General features: G+C 47.1%; 1 protein-coding gene across 1 annotated transcript in view; it reads left to right on the top strand.

Annotated features, from left to right (window-relative positions):
- Positions 1-16,712, top strand: part of KSR2 (kinase suppressor of ras 2) — a 407,661-nt gene that overhangs the window by 284,960 nt on the left and 105,989 nt on the right. The window contains exon 6 of the mRNA XM_060120912.1: positions 15,979-16,048. Within this exon, the coding sequence (XP_059976895.1) occupies positions 15,979-16,048 (70 nt within the window). The remainder of the gene's footprint in view (positions 1-15,978; positions 16,049-16,712) is intronic.

Below are 16,712 nucleotides of genomic sequence, written 5' to 3'. Positions count from 1 at the left end.
GTAGGGCCCACCTGGATAATCCAGGATAACTTCCCCATCTCAGGATCCTTAATTTAATCCCATCCCTTTAATTTAAGTCCCTTTTGCCATATGACGTCACATTCACAGGTTCCAGGCATTAGGACGTGGATATCTTTGGAGCGGGGGGCATTGTTCGGCCTACCACAGCATCTTAGCCCATTTGGGCTGCTCTAACAAAAATGCTACAGACTGGGTGGCTTAAGCAAGCACATATTTAATCCTCACAGTTCTGGAGGCTGGGAAGCCCAAGATGAAAGTGCTGGCAGACTTGGCCTCTGGCAAGGCTGGCTTCCCGATTCACAGATGCCCGTCTTCTTGCTGTATCCTCACGTTGTAGGAAAGACGAGGGAACTTTCTAGGGTCTCTTTTATAAGGACCCTAATTCCATTCATGAGGCTTCACCCTCATGATCTAATCACCTCCCAAAGGCCCCACCTCCAAATACCATCACACTGAGGATGAGGATTTCAACCTGTGAATTTGGGGGGGACACAAACATCCGGTCCATTACACACAGTGACTAAGGCCCTTGGCAATTCTATAAGTAAAGTCCTTTGTAGAAGACCCAATAGTGGAAGCGCCCTAGCACGAGGTTTGGTCCCAGGGTGATGTCTGGGTACTGCTGTTCTTCAGAGCTGCTCCTAAGTTTATGGCAGGTGGGGGGCGCCATACACCACCCAGTGGTTCTCAGGGCAAGGCGCTTGGACCAGCAGCGTTACATCACCTGGGCACTTGTTACAAGTGCAGATTCTCAGGTCCTGTTCCAGATTTAACTGAGTTAGATTCCCTGGCAGCAGAGGCCAGTAATATGCAGTTTCACAAGCTTTCCTGATGATTCTGATATAGAATCTGATATAGAATCAGATGACTCTGATATAGAATCATCAAGCTTTTTAAATAAAGAGCAGCTTTATTGAGATATAATTCACATACTTCCAAGTTTACTCTTTTAAAACAATTCAGTGGTTTTTAGTACTATATTCATAGAGTTGTGCAACCATCCCCACTATCTAATTCCGGAACATTTCCATCACCCCAAACCCCACACCTATTAGCTGTCACTCCCTGTTACTCCTCCCTCAGCCCCTGGCAACCATTAATCCACTTTCTGTCTCTATAGATTTACCTACTCTGGACATTTCATGTAAATAAAATCATACAATATGTAGCCATTTGCATCCGGCTTCCTTTACTTAGCATAATATTTTCAAGACTCATCCATGTTGTAGCAGGAATAATACTTCATTCTTTTTCATGGCCAAATATTCCATTATTTGGATAGACTACATTTTGTTTATCTATACCTCACTTGATGAACATTTGGGTTGTCTTCACTTTTTGGATATTATAAATAATGCTGCTGTGAATGCCCAAGTTGGAGAACCACTGCAAAAGAGAATTCATCAGAATCCAGAGGTCTGGGTCTTGCTTTGCTAGTACAGAATACGGATTCTCTTAGAGTCAGACTCACGTTAACCAGACTTTTGAGACTGATGTATAAAGTTGAAATGTCTGTTTAATAATGTACAATGAGAACTCACTGTCACAGGTACTGCGTTTCTCAAGGGCCATGTGATCTGCCCATTTCCTCTCTGCAGTACACCCTTCCTGAAAGCCAGTTTCATCAGGACTTTTCCTGGTGAATGTGGAATACAGAGTAGGAGAGTTTGCTATATGGAATGTTTGAAGGCTTTGGGCTGGGACAACCTGCTCTCCCTGGGCAGAGTAACTGAGAGTACAGGCAAACTGCCCAAGGATAGATCCTGGCCCCATCACTGGCGAGCTGTGTGACCTCGAACAAGTTATTCAACCTCTCTGAACTATACTTTCCTTCTCTGTGGTTTTGAGATAATAATAATGAAGATGTCATAGGACCATTGGGCAGATTAAATGAGATAACACCTGTAAAGTGTTCAGTACTAGTGCCTAGTATGTGGTCCATGAATGGTGGGTTACCACCCACCACCTTCACGATGATTAACCATCTCATGTTTGGGAGAGGGGTTGCTATAGCGACTGGAGATAACAGAAGTCTGCTATAAGGTCTGTCTCTGTGACCTTGTATAAGGGCAATATTCTTCTGCTTGTAAGTGAAACAACTTAAACTGCTTTAAATGTTTAAAAATGAGGATTTAATAGAGAAACTCCAGGGGCTCAAGTGATATATCAGCCCTTGGTTGTTCTGCATCTCTCCACTCTGCTTTTCTAGTGTGTTGGCCTCCTTCTCAGGCAGGCCCTTCCCACAGGTATGCTCAGGTCACCCCTGGGCACTCAGATGTGTAGCCCACCAGCCTAGCTGCTCCAGGGAACAGAGGGTATCTTTGAAAAAAAGGTTCCAGGGTGTTTCGTGGACTCTGATTGGCTCATCTTGGGTCACATGCCTGCCTCTGAACCAGTCGCAGTGGTCAAGGAGTTGGAATACTCTGGACTCTCCATGCCTGAGTCAAACGCCCTGCCCCAGGACCGGGAAGTCCAGCCTGCCCTGAACCTCTAGCACTGAGACGCCAGAACGGTTGTTTCCCAATGGAAAACCAGGCTGCTGTTACTAGAAGAAGGAATAGGTTCCAGTGCCAAAGACCCCTGTCCCCTGGATGGGCCGGGAAAGGCGAGCCAACTTCTGCCCCGTGACTCTCTTTGCCTCTCTTTTTATGGTTGACTAAGCTCCTCTTTCGATCTGATATTTAATCTGATTGCATCAGGCTCTGGATTTAGGTCCCTTCCCGACTCTTTGCACAGGGATTGTCAACTATAAAACTATGGATTTGGAGATGTCTAATTCTTTGTGCTGGGGGCTGACCTGTGCTTTGGAGGACGTTTAACAGCATTCCTGGTTTTCACCCAGTAGATGCCAGTAGCACCATCCCCCGAGCTGTGACCTCCCAAAGTGCCTCCAGAGATTTGAGAACCACTGTTTTAAGTTAATGTTGTTCTTCTGTCCTCTGATCCAGTAGGGGTTGGGCTAGTTTCACACTTGGAGGGTCAACTTCCTGATCTCCAGGTTCTTGGGATGGGGGTTCTCTGTACCCCCCAATACTGACAACACTTCTCACTGATAAACTGTGACCCTGTTGTAGCAGAGGTCCCCTGTCTCCACGGCCTCACCTTCAGGGCTGCCACATCAGGACCAGGACCAGTCACACCTCCACCCCCTCAGCCCCACTTGGAGATGCTTTGGAATATGGATGCCCCATCTTGACCTTGGGATATGCTCCATCACAAGGCTGTCTCCACCATGTCTGCAAACTACAGACAGTGTGACACAGCTTTGGACATTACTTGAGCCTCAGGGAACAGAGGGGGGAGGAAATCTATTGCCCGAAGTTCAGACCCAAGAATGCCTGGTGTCTTGCGTTTCTTGAAGTCGGACTGGGGTCTCTCGCAGCAGGCTCACCTGGTCTGTCCCCACTGAGCCTGCTCAGGCAGTAAATTCCATGGAATGACTCTGCGTGGGGAACTTCTCAGCAGCCCTTTGTTCTAAGGACAGTTAACTTCTGCTGAACACTGACTACAGGGTGGCAGCATAATTTTTAAAATGCCACATTTCCATTGGGGAAGAATTTCAGCTCAGGCAACTCTGAACAGCTCTGATTTAAGATCCATAAACCTAGTTCAAGGCAGTAAATATGTAAGTAATTGATGATGTAGTGTGCAAGCAACTTAAGACCCATCCATCACATCCAGGCAAGTAAGGGCTGTGGACACGCTCAGAGAACAGGATGACAGGAGGGGAATAAATGACCAGAGGGACCTAGACAGTTCTGCTCTCCCCATAACTCACCACTGCTTCTCCATGGAGTCCTGGCCTCGTTCCCAAAAGAGCCTCCTCCCTGGTTTTGTCTTCTCAGGCCAGAGAGGAGGGCCACTAAGGAAAGCGCAGACAAGCGCCTGGGTTGCTTGAGGTGAAAGCCACCTTTATGGCGCAGCTACTGCGCACCAGGCATTTGCTTCATGTTCCAGTGCCCGATTCCTTAGGGAAACTCCGCAAGATGGGTGCTATCGCTCCCCTTTTACAGAGGAAGGGGTCCAAAGAGCAGAGGACACAGGCATCACAAAGGCAAAATCAGGATTGGGATTCAGATCTGTGCCTGTAATTAATTCCATCTTGTCTCTCTGCCTCTTAGGCAAAAGAGGGGGTCTGGCCCCTGGGTTGCCTGGATTGTGGAACGTGCCATCCACAAACATTGCCCATTTCGGGGTCCAGGTGTCAGCCCGACTTGCAGATCCCAGCCTGTGGTCTGCATGTCCCCTGCCTCCCCCACCCCATGCCTGTCCCTGATACTGCCATTCCTGTTGTTCTATTTCAACATGAGAGCATTTACAGTTGAAATTGATGGAGCACAGGGCTGGCTGTTTTCCTCCCTTCACAGGAACATTTGCGGTGATGGCAGCGCGAGGCCTATGTCAACTCTTGTTTCGTCCTCATTTAAGCCTGAGCCGGGGGCAGTAAGCCAGCCTCTTCCAGTTAGCATTTTCCTTCAGGCCAAGGAGACAGGTCCTGTATCTGTGTGGTCTGAGATGGCTCTGCATTGCTAGTGGGCGGCCCCCCGAGCGTCTTCGGGTTTCCAGGCCGCCTCTCCTCTTGCTCAGGGCGTCTCTCCCAGGGAGGGTGCACAAGAAGACCCCCTCACCAACTCTGCTGGTGGTCTCTCCTTTCTGAATGTCTGAAGAGAGACCACGGTACTCACAAATGGGGCTCTGCAGTCCAGGAGATTTAGGTTAAAATCCCAGAAGGACATATTCCTTAGGCGACCTCTGAGCCTCAGTTTTCCCATCTGCAAAATGGGATCATTAGTACCTACCTCACAGGGTGGATTGTTCACTCATTCGTTCGTGCGCTCATTTGTTCATCAGTGAATATTTGTGGAGATGCCCCTTTGTGCCATCCCTGTGCTAGCTGCTGAGGATACAGGAGGGAATGAAACAGATATGTTACAGAGAATCAATGAGCTAATGCAGGTGAAACACTTAGGCCAGTGGTGCCCAAACTTGTCTGCGCATGAGTATGACCTGAAAACCTTTTGAAATGTTCAAAGCCAGGCCATACCCCAGTATAATTAAATAGAGGATCAGCAAACTTTTAATGAAAGAGCCAGATAGTAAATATTTTAGGCTTCATGGGCCATCGGGTCTTCATCATGGCTCCTCAGCCCTGCCCTTATAGCGCAAAAGCATCTGTAGACAATGTACATGTTGCTGTGCCAACAAAACTTTATTTATAAAACAGATTTGGCCCATGGGGTGTAGTTTGCTGACCCCTGAGTTAAATCACAGTGCAGGGGAGAGGCCCAGGCATCTGTTGATTCCAGTATGCTGACAATTGGGGAACCACTGACTTAGGCAATGCCTGGTACGTGTTAGCTGTTATCGCGATTACTGTGCTGCAGCTGAGAGAAGTTAAGTACCTTGCCCAGTTTGGGGGCAGAACCAGGACAATAACCCTGGTCTTTCTAACTCCAAACCCCATTCTTTTGATCATTTTGCTTCTCTGTTTTAAGCTCTCAGAGCCTCCGTTTCTTCATCTGTAAAATGGGATTGATACTAGACCTCCCTGACACAGTAGCTAAGGGGCCTGAACGTGAACGTTGACATACAGTGCAAATCTGCCCTCGAGAGGGACTCTGTCAATGGGAAGAGTCAGGAGGAGCTGAGAATGTTCCAGGGGTCCTGACCCCGGTGGCTCAGGAAGCCGTGGGGCCCTGAACAGACAGGCACGTGGGGAGAGGTTTGGGCGAGGAAGTGGTGGGCTCCATTTTTGAGCAGATGGGCTTAGTTTGGTCAGCCGCCCCAGCTGAGGTCCCAGCTCCCGCTCAGAGCCTGAGAGCCAGGGCTGGAGGTATGGGTGTGTGGCCAGGGCAGAGTGAGGCGCCTGGCTTCCTGGGACCCCTCAGTGGTCCAGGCCCTGCAGGGTTGTGGAGAAGTGAAGCCTCCATTTGGAGGGTTAGGCTACTGGCTTATTTTTGCTGGAGTTAGCAAGAAAAACCCTTCACCTCTCAGCTGTAAGCCAAACTCTGCATGAGACACTGAACACATTAAGATGAGTAATCGGCATCTCCTACTGTGCAGGAGCTCACGGTCAAGTGGGTGGTGGAAAGATCAGATGTGTACGCAGAGGCTCTTGTGCAACAAGGCAAGTGACCCAAAGAGGTAAGCGCAGGATGCTCCGGGAGGAGCATGGCAGGGGTGTCTGCCCCGTACATTCAGGGAGGGCTTCCTGGAGGAGCCATGCCTGAGCTAGATCTTGGAGGAAGAGTGGGCATGAGTCAGGCTAAGAGAAGTAGGGAAAGGGTGCGGGAGACTGTTCTAGAAAGAGAGAACAGTATCTTTGAAGGTGGGAGGTGCAAGTGAGTAGATCCATAGTGTGAATGTGACCAGGGGAAGGCTGGGGACAGCAGTGCAGCCAGTGGCAATTTTCAGCCCAGGACTGGCCCTCAGTGCTGTCCTTCTGCTTTCTCAGAGGCACCAGGCATTTCTTCCTCTTTGGCCTGGGATCAGCATATTCTTCCTCTTCATCTGACTTTTCATGGTCACTTGAGTAGACATGATGCTATAACAGAGGTCCTGGAGATAATGATTTTGGATATACCAAGTCTGCCCTCAAGATTATATTGAAGGGACCTGCCAGCCTCCACTCTAACTCCAGAAGCATCACACATATTTCCTTCTTGATCATTTATTTCCTGCGTGCTTCCCAAATAAACCAACGTGGATCCATTTTCCTAATGAGATTCTTCTGGATTTCTAGATTTGTTTTGTATTCTATTATCTTATTACATAAACTGATTTTGACATTTCAAGATGATCCCTCTCCTCTTTCTAGACCGTAGCAGTAAAATTATATCAAGGGGAAATTTGAGGGGATACAGGGACAGGGAAGGGAGATGAGTTTCCTAATAGGTCTAGTTTTTAGAATCGAGGGAAGATGCATAATTAGTACCAGTCCCCACCTCCAGTCCATGGGGTGGTGTCATGGAATTAGCGGCCCATTGCCTCACTTCTCTTGTCATATCCACTCCCATCACCCGCCGCTGCCGCCACACTGCCTGCACATATACCCAGGCTGCTGTTAACGTTTTAGATTCTTCGTCTATCATTCCCACAAGGAAGATAATTGCTCATGTGGCACCCAGGTGTCCCATTGTTTGGTTAGGAGGTTAAAAATCCCTGATACACTTCAATAAATTCAACAGTGGGCACGTTATAAAATGTAATTAAATGCCGCAGCCATCTTCCCTTTCTTTACTAGCAATGAAATTTAATTGAGGCCCTATGAGGGGGCTGAAGTAAATCACAGCTGATGACTCCACCCTTCACACGTCTCACTGGGAGAGGGCGTGATGTTATCACTGTTCACATGTGTGATTTATGGGCAATTCAGGGAATCCCAGCTAAGCAGTTACCTGCCGGGATTCAGACGTGAGGTGGTGATGGTTTTTTAAAAAGGGGAGCATGGTTTTGAAGGAGCGTGTTAGAATCAATACATCCTAGTTTTCCCACTAGATCCTGAAGGTAATTCCAGTTTGGTTTCACCATTTAAAAAAATTTTAACCGAGCCTTGGGCCAGGAGGAACAGGTGATGGAAGAGAACTTTGATTCTGACTCACTGTGAGGTCTTCCCCTCACATCCTCTGCACTTTTCTGCCTCTTGCCTCACATGTCAGCCTCTCTGTGCTCCCATTTGCTCAGTGCTCTCACTGCTCTCCTGTCCTACCAAGGTAGGCTTGTACCTGGAGCCACTCCCAGGAGAGCACTTCATCTGTTCTCCTTGACCATGACCAGCACCACCACCTCCCCTATGGTAACTTACATGTCCTCCAGGTCTTCTCTCTGCTTTGATAAAGTGACAACTGGATAATCGTATTAATTAGCCCAGGCAGAAGCAGTGAGAGGAGAGAGTTAATTTTCCTTTCCCTCTGTCTTCATGAGCTGACATGGATTTCAGCAGTGGCATGTAATCAGAGACATTGCCTCATCACAGATTATTCTACCAGGAGACGGTGAGAGCTAGAAAGAAAACAGACTTGGGGTGAGACTGGGATAGGTTAGAACCTTGGCTGGACTGCTTGATGGTTCTACTCTGCCTGGCTCTTCTCTTCTGTAAAATGGACATTGAAACAACACACCTAGGATTAGGCGAGCAGAGGGGTGACACCACGTGGTCATGCACACTTTGGCTTGGAAGCTGCCATTTGTCCAAGAATTCCCACCATGTAAGTGGCCAAAGTGGGTCTATAACCCAAGTCTTCTGGCTTCAAAGAAAAAAGCCTTTCATAATGTATACATATATCAAACCATCACATTGTATACTTTAAATATCTTACAATTTTATTTGTCAATTACACCTCAAGAAAACTGGAAAAAAAAAAAGAAAAAGGGAAAAATTTCTCCACTAATCAACCAAGGAAATGAGTTACACAGCTCTTAATCAGGAGTTGACACACTTTTTCTATAAAGGACCAGGTAATAATTATACCTGGCTTTGTGGACCACATGTTTCTGTCAGTTACTCAAACTCTGCTATGATAGTGCAGAAGCAGTCACAGACAGTGTGTAAATAAGTGGGTGTGTCTGTGTGCCAATCAGACTTTATTTACGAAAGCAGGTGACGGGCCAGATTTGGCCTGAGGGTCATAGTTTGCCAACCTCTGTTCTAACTCATAGTCCATGGAGAGCTTTGTCAGGTTCTAACTGGTGTGTTAATCCTAGAGGTAGAGTGATGATGACAATGACAAAAGCAAGAATAACAATAATATGTCAGGCACTCAGCTAAGCCCTGTTCCAATTATATTACCCCACTTCATCCTGCTAACAATTCTGTGAGGGAGATATTATGGCCCCTTTTTTACAGGAGACAAAAACTGAGACTCACAGAGGTGAAAATGCCCAAGGTCTCATAGCTAATAAGTGGCTGAGCTGATGCTTGAACACAGGTCTACTCACTTCAAAGTCCCACACTCCATGGAGCAATTTGATAACCTTCCCATTCAGAAATGAAATCTGCTGCTCTGTCTTTAAAATAGGCCTGTGCTCAAGGCCTTGTAGCTGGTTTGAACCCCACATACATGCCAATTGGTTTGACCCCGATACCTCCATTCCTGCAGTCTTCCTATTTCTAGGCAGGTAACTTCACCATTGCCCTTTGCTTTGCCTCAGTGCCATGGGGAATCCCTAAGCATCTCCTCTGAAGGGTCTCTTCCACCAAGAGTGAGCAGCACAGCCTTTGCTCACCCCCAGCATCTCTTCTGCCTATTTCTTCCCCCAAGACCTGCGACCCAGGCTCACTCTTATCTACTACTCACCAGTGCTGAGTTGTTCCCTAGACACCTTCACAGTGATCACAAGCCTGCAGGTGATGAAATCTGCATCTTGAGAAGTGGGTTGTAGTTGTCTCAGGGAGAAAATTATGTCCATCTACACAAAGAAACTCAATTTGGCCCCGAAGCACCATGGTGCTGTAACCTTTAGAGATAGCACATGATTAAAAGACTTTTAGATCTGATGTATTTGAATTGGATATTAAAGCAAATAGAGTTGTTCCCCGCTATGTGAATAATACTGTGAACAGCTTTAGTCAAGGACTGGTGGCCACCTTGGATGAATCAGTGGGATTTTAGCTGGTGACTGGCCTGTGGCCGCAGAAGAAAAGTTGAATATGCTCGAAGTTTTATTCATTTCAGGACCCTGGAGCCTAAAGAATTTGCTACTTGGTTTGAAGGCAGCACCACTGTTAAGTTCTCAGTCTCTCCTGTCCCTGGGCTAGAAGTTGAAGGGCAGCTGGACCTTCCATTTCATTTGCGGCATTTCTGAGGATGAGCTCTGGGGGTGGACTGTCCTAACTCAAACCCCAGCTCTCCCGCCCAAAATGGAGTTAGGAGATTAGATGAAATAATACATCTAAAGCATTTAATCTGAGTCCTGCCAAATAGTAAGTACTCAGTAAATGTTAGCTGTTATTATTAATAGTACTATGTGCTCAGAGGTCTTTATCTCCATGGAAACATTTAAGGATGGGATAGCTCCTCTTCTAGCCAATAGAGTTTAGAGACTCAGAGACTGCGATAGACGGTTTCTTGTGGTCCTTTGCAACTCAAGGACCGCGTGATTGGAACAATAATTTTTACGCTTGTCTCAGAGGGAGACATAGCATAGGAAGACCGTAGGGTGTGGGGGTGAAAAGCAAGGCTTTAGTTTTATAGGAAGCTGGGGTCAACTCTCAAGTCCACCAAATACTAGCAATAGGACTCGGAACAATTAATTATCCTCATTTTCCTTATCTCTAAACTAGGGATACAACCTTGTAGGGTTGTTTGGATTAAAGGAAGAAACAGCTCCAAGAGGCGAATCCCCCCTTGGGATACGTACAAGAAGTCAGACTGTGCATTGCTCCTGTACCAGCCAGTGGACTGAGTACTCTGGGATATGGGTTTTTTATGGGGGGCTGCAGGTGGGATCATGACATGACAGCTCAAGTGAGAAAGACCTGGCCTGGGAGCTGAATGGCCTTGTAAGGGTCAGGGCTGATGTTTTGGACCCCAGCGGAGGTGGGGAGTTAGAGGAGGGGGTGGGGGTGGGGCCGTCCTCTTTCTGTCATAGCCTGGCAGGCTGCTCTCCCCTCAGCTGCCAAAGGGAGCTCTTCAATGCGTAAGACCCTGCACAGCCTCTTGCCTCTGTTCCAATGCACTAGATGGTTCCCGTTGCCTTAATACAAACCCCAAAGTCCTGTTTTATTTCCTTCATGGAATGTGTCACGTTATGTCTCCCCCTGTAGACTCTAAGCTCAGAAAACTTGACTATCTTGTTTGCCATATACCCACCCCCAGTTCCGTACCTGGCACACAGTAGTGCCGTCTCAGCTTCCTACGGCTGCTGTAACAAATTAGCAAAACTCAATGGCTTACAAGAAAATACATGTATTATCTTACAGTTCTGGAGGTCAGGAGTCCAAAAACAGTCTCAGGGCTAAAGTTCAGGTGTCTGCAGGGCTGTTTCCTTCTGGAGGCTCCAGGGGAAACTCTGTTCTCTTGCCTTTTCTAGCTTCCAGAGGCTGCTGCATCCCTTGGCACTTGGCCCCTTTCCATCCTCAGAGCCAGCGAACATCACATCTCCTTCTCTGACTCTGACCCTCCTGCCTCCCTCTTTCAGTTACGATTACATCAGCCCTACCTGGCTAATTCGGACTAATCTCTCGTTTCAAGATCCTTAACTCAATCACATCTGCAAAATCTCTTTTTGCCTGTTAAGTCATATACTTTATGGGGCCCAGGGATTAGGATGGACATCTTTGGGGGTGGCGGGTAGGCATATTCAACAAAATGTTTACTGAGTAACTCTATGAATGATAGTAGGAATAAACAACATACTGTGACATTGCTTTCTGAGCCTCTGAGGCCCTTTTCTGAGTTTAAAAGGGCTGATTCTCATCGTTTCCTTTGCTTTCCCCAGACAGAGGTGGGAGGCACAGACAATACAGGATGGGTTGAACTCCGTGTATCCGGAGAGCAGTCTGGACTAGAAGCATCCAATTTGTTCCTCTCTGAGGTTCAGATCACCACTCAGTCACTTTTTAGCAATAGACAGTTGCTTATTGCTTCTAAGCCTCAGTATTCCCATCTGTGAAATGGGGATGAAATTGGCTGTCGTTTATTGAGCCCCAGCTATGTGACCTGAATTTAAAAAACCCAGTCCTGGCCTTTACTTGCTGTGTGACCTTGGGCAAATGGTATAACTTCTCGATTTCCTTGTTGGTGATGTGGCACTGATGATAACAGTTGATACATCACATGTGCACACACATGCAGTGTATGGATAAAATGAGATAATATATGTAAAGGGCTTATTTGGCAATAGTGCTTGGCACATGGTAACACTCAACACAAAGCATATTTATTATTTTTCTTATTTCTCATTTTTAAAATTCACACCATTATTCTTATTTCTTTCTTCCTCTTCTTTTCCCTCCTTTTCCTTTGCTTTATCATCACCCATTTTTACGTGATGTCTCTGTGTTAAATGTTTTCAAGAGTTTTCCCCATGCCTGACTCTGTTAGCCTGAGTTCAAACTCACCAGGTCAGAGCCTGAGTCTTTCATTTCATCATGGCTCAGCCTACCACGATGCTTTATTAATATTGGTTTCTTCTATCGTGGCTTCTGTTTGATTATCTGGCTACCAAGCTGTCAAAGACCAAGCCTCCTGGTTTCTCCCCTCCTGTTATACAGAGGCACTTTTGAGAGGGCATCAACAGTGGGACCTAAAGGAGGGAAGAAAAGCACTCCTTCTCTCCAGCCCTCTCCCTTGCCATGCACCGCAAATGAAAATATCTGGGAAGAAATGTCTATTATTCTATCCCTGGAACCAAAGGCACCAGGGAGAGTCATAATTCTGACTCCGTGTCTGCGTGTCTTGTTATCAGAAAATTAGAGTAAAAAGAAGCTTTTGTTCAGCTATGGAGACATCTTAATAGGCACTTTGATTGTTAAACAGAAGTTTCCATATCAGTTTAATTGCTATAAGTGCTGTTTGCCTTCTTTGTTGTGATAAGGCCTGAATTTTCATAGATTTTCCCTTTAAACAGCTTTCCTTTGCTTTAAGGCTTGCATTGGCAAGTTTAAGGAAATCCAAACGAAGAAAGTAAAGAGAAGATCTCAGAGTTCAGATCTGCACACCCAGGGACGAAGCCGTGTGGAGGTTATTATTGCTGCAGACTAATGTTGTCGCAGCCGATGAATGTAACTGACGGAATTTGCTCCTTCAACCAGATATTGGGAAATGAAACCAAACTACCAAACTTAATTACATCTACTTTTTCAAGAGGGTGCTGTAATTGAGAATGAGAACAACTAGGATATGCATCTAACAGTGAGATGTGCTTATTATAATAAAAGAGGATTTGTTCTCTACTGAGTTGAGCTTCAGAAGTACCATCTCAAGATTGTGGGGAGAGGGAGGGGGTGGGGAGATGGCTAGAGAAGTGAAAAACATCTCGATCAGGGTTTCTCAGCCTTGGCACTATTGCCATTTGGGTCTAGTTAGTTCTTTTTTTTTTTTTTTTTTGTGGTGCGGGGGCCTCTCACTGCTGTGGCCTCTCCCGTTGCGGAGCACAGGCTCCGGACGCACAGGCTCAGCGGCCATGGCTCACGGGCCCAGCCGCTCCGCAGCATGTGGGATCTTCCCAGACTGGGGCACGAACCCGTGTCCCCTGCATCGGCAGGCGGACTCCCAACCACTGCACCACCAGGGAAGCCCTGGTTAGTTAGTTCTAGTTAGTTAGTTAGTTAGTTCTTTGGCGTGGGGATGTGTCTTGTGTATTGTGGAATGTTGAGTAGCATCCCTGGTCTCTACACATTAGATGCCAGTAGCATCCCCACATCACCGCCCCAATTATTTGGCAGTATCTCCAAACAATGCCAAATGTTCCCCCGGGCAAAAGTGACCCGATTGAAGATGCTGATATAGGGGCTTTTGGAAGTCTCGGGAACAACTGCAGAGTTACTCCTTGAGGATCTACTAGTGCCCGGCTGTGTGACCTTTGGCTAGTCACTGCACCTATTTGAGCTTCTGTGTCTACCTTTGTGCAGTGGGAATAATGAGAACACCGACTGCATAGAGGCAAAGCTTCTGCGTGTAAACTGCACAGAATTATGCCTACCACATATTGAGTGCTCAGTAAATTCACTGTTTCTATGATAAGAATCTCAGATTCAGCAAACATGTGTTACGTACTTACTTTGTCCCGGGTGCTTGCTGTGCTATGAGGCAGTGATGCAAAGATGAAGATGTGGTCCCTGTCCTTGTAGGAGGGGCAAAAATATGGAGACTTGTTGGTACTGCCTTATTCTTCACCCATGGCAGATGTTACTAATCAATCTCAATGCTCTTTCCTCTTGAGCCTCAGAATCCTTCTCAACACACTTTCCTAGACAGCCACTACTAACATCCCATGAGATGAAACCCCTTTGGCACTCCTCACTTTGCAGATTCCCCATGAGGAGACTGTGTATCTGAGCTAACCCTTCCTCTCCAGCATAGCCATTCCACCTCTACCCATCCCTGGCACTGGAGAAAGCATCTTAAGGACTTAGCAGGTAGCAGCATCCTTCCTTACAAATCTGACTTCAACCCCCTGCTCTCTCTCTCTCTCTCTCTTTTAAAATTGTCTTTCTTTCTTGTCTTTTTTGCTTCTCTCAGAAGCCAAAACAAGTAATAACATGGGCTTGGACTTGATGACATTTAGTTTTTAGTTAAACTAGAGGAAATTCCACTGGCTCTGATTCTGAGTGACATATCATGCTGTCTCCCTCTTTCTCTGGCCTTTGGGGCTTGGGAAATCATTAGCTCCTCCAGAAATGGTCCCAGCTTTACAAGGGCAGAATTGGGGTTTCTGGAAACAGCTTTCAGATGGCTGTTGACAGTGTCATTAGACAGAAGAGAGGAGTGAATGGGTTAGGGTTAAATGCTCCCTGATCGGTGCAGGCATGCCCAGCTCCCCAGTGAGCGTGCCACTCCATAACAACTGCTGTGAAAAATGAGGCGTGCATTTGCAGCTCTGAGGACAGGGATCTGGCTCCGTCCATCTGGCCTGAGAAATGAGAGCTGGCGTGTGGGTCAGCCACTTCCTTCTCCTCTCCCCTAGTTGGTGGAGGTTTCACAGGCCACACCGGTCCATTTCTGCTGTTGTTTCACACCTCTCTGGGGCCTGTGAGGTCTGCGAGGAGGGTGATGCGGGCCACCAGGCAGTGGAGTGAAGGTGGGGGCTGGTGCCCAGAGGCTGTGGAAGAAGTCCTGGAACTCAGTCAGTGGTGGAGTGATAGTGTGGGTCGCTGGGATGTAGCCTGAGGCATGAAAGAAAAGACCAGATGGGCATAGGCACCCAGCCTGAAGTCTGTGTGATTTATTGTTTCTTCCTCATTCCCATTAATCCATCAGTTTATCCATTCATCTAGCTGTCCATCCATCCACCCATCCATCCACCCACCTACCAATCCATCCATCCGCCTACCCATCTGTCCACCTTGCAACTCATCTGTCCACCTTGCAACTCATCTGTCCATCTGCCCACCTATCCAACCATTCATCTATCCATCCATCTACCCACCTACCAATCCATCCACCCATCTCCCCATCTATCTATCTACTGACTCATCTGTCCATCCATGCACCTGTCCAGACATTCATCCATCCATCCGTCCACCCACCCATCCACCCACCTACCTACCCATCCGCCTACCCACTCAATCATCCATTCATCAGTCCATCCACTTATTCCAGCATGAGTTTAGGTGGTACATAGTTAGACATATTTTAAATAGTTACTTATACAGAAAGTGATATTGGTTTTCCATATAGAGTTGCTTTGAGAATAAATGTGTTTAAACAAACAAATAAGTCAACCTAAAATATTAAGTAGATAATTTTATGGGTTGTACAGGGGCATGACAAAAATTAGGAGAGTGATACTTGTACAACTGGCATTTGGAATCTGCTAAGTTAGAACTTTGCATACACAGGCACGTGTTCTAGGCCCCTTAAGCCTGGATTCACAGCTTCTGTGTGATCTACAAGGTGTATGATCTTGAGCACACGACTTCCTCTCTCCAAGCCTCAGCTTCCTCACCTGGAAGGTTGCTTGTTTTGAGGATGTAACGAGCTCAGGCATGTGAGTCACATGGCACGTGCCTGGCACACAGTAAGCACTTGGTAGATGGGAGCCATGCTCAGTTTTATTCTTCCCCCAGCTGGTTTTTTTCCAGGCACTGCCCCACCCGGGGGACCTTGCGTGAGTTAAGGTAACACAAGCTAAACTAGCTTTCCATTTGGCTTTGGTTTAGCAAGTGATGGTGGCCAGTGTCCTTCCTGAGGCCAGCGAGCCTCCCTCTTCCTTCTGGGGCTTGGTGGGAGCCCCCCCCCCACTTCCGATTCTCTGTGTAACAGGACCTTCTCCTCCTCTCTTCTCTCCCTGCAGACACACTGTCAGTGCCACGCTGGTCCCCACAGATCCCTCGCAGAGACCTCGGCAACTCCATCAAGCACAGGTAGGCTGGATTCCTGGCTGCACCGGGGCCCACCTCCCAGCACAGAGAGGGCTGGGGCCTCTGGCCCCAGCGTGGGGAAAGGCTGGCAGGCTGTTTTGCCCCAGCTCCGATATCACCATGCTCTTCTCTCCTCTGCCAGGCTGAACCTCAATGTGGCAAGGGACTGAGATGTCTGCTTCTTATTCACCTGGCTCGTAAACTTAACACCTACTGGTTAAAAGCCAGGGCCTTGGAGTCAGACTGACCTGTATTCCAATCCCAGCTAGTAAAGCTTTGCAACCCTGAGGAAGTTACTTAACCTCTCTGAGACTCAATTTTCTCAACAGATATTTCTGACTACTCATAGGGTGGTCATGAGGATTAAATGAGATAATATATTAAAGTGCTAAGCAAAGGGCCTGGCACATAATAACCACTTAGTAAATGGTATCAATATTAAGATAAATGCTTGTCCTAATTTTGGGTCTCCCCCCAGAAGACAAGATTGCAGGCTGAAGTCAGAGATACTCACTTTCTGCTGAAGCATAGGTTAGTCCAGGGCTCCAGCCCTGTTGGGTGCCCGGGACAACCTCTCCAGGAGTACACCTGCCCTTTTCAGGAGGAAGATTTCTATGTACTAAGTCATCCCTTATACGAAGTTAACTTTCCACATTTTATCTCATTA

The sequence above is a fragment of the Lagenorhynchus albirostris genome, chromosome 14, assembly GCF_949774975.1.
Source record: "Lagenorhynchus albirostris chromosome 14, mLagAlb1.1, whole genome shotgun sequence".
NCBI lineage: Eukaryota > Metazoa > Chordata > Mammalia > Artiodactyla > Delphinidae > Lagenorhynchus > Lagenorhynchus albirostris.
This window is presented reverse-complemented; position numbering and strand designations above follow the sequence as displayed.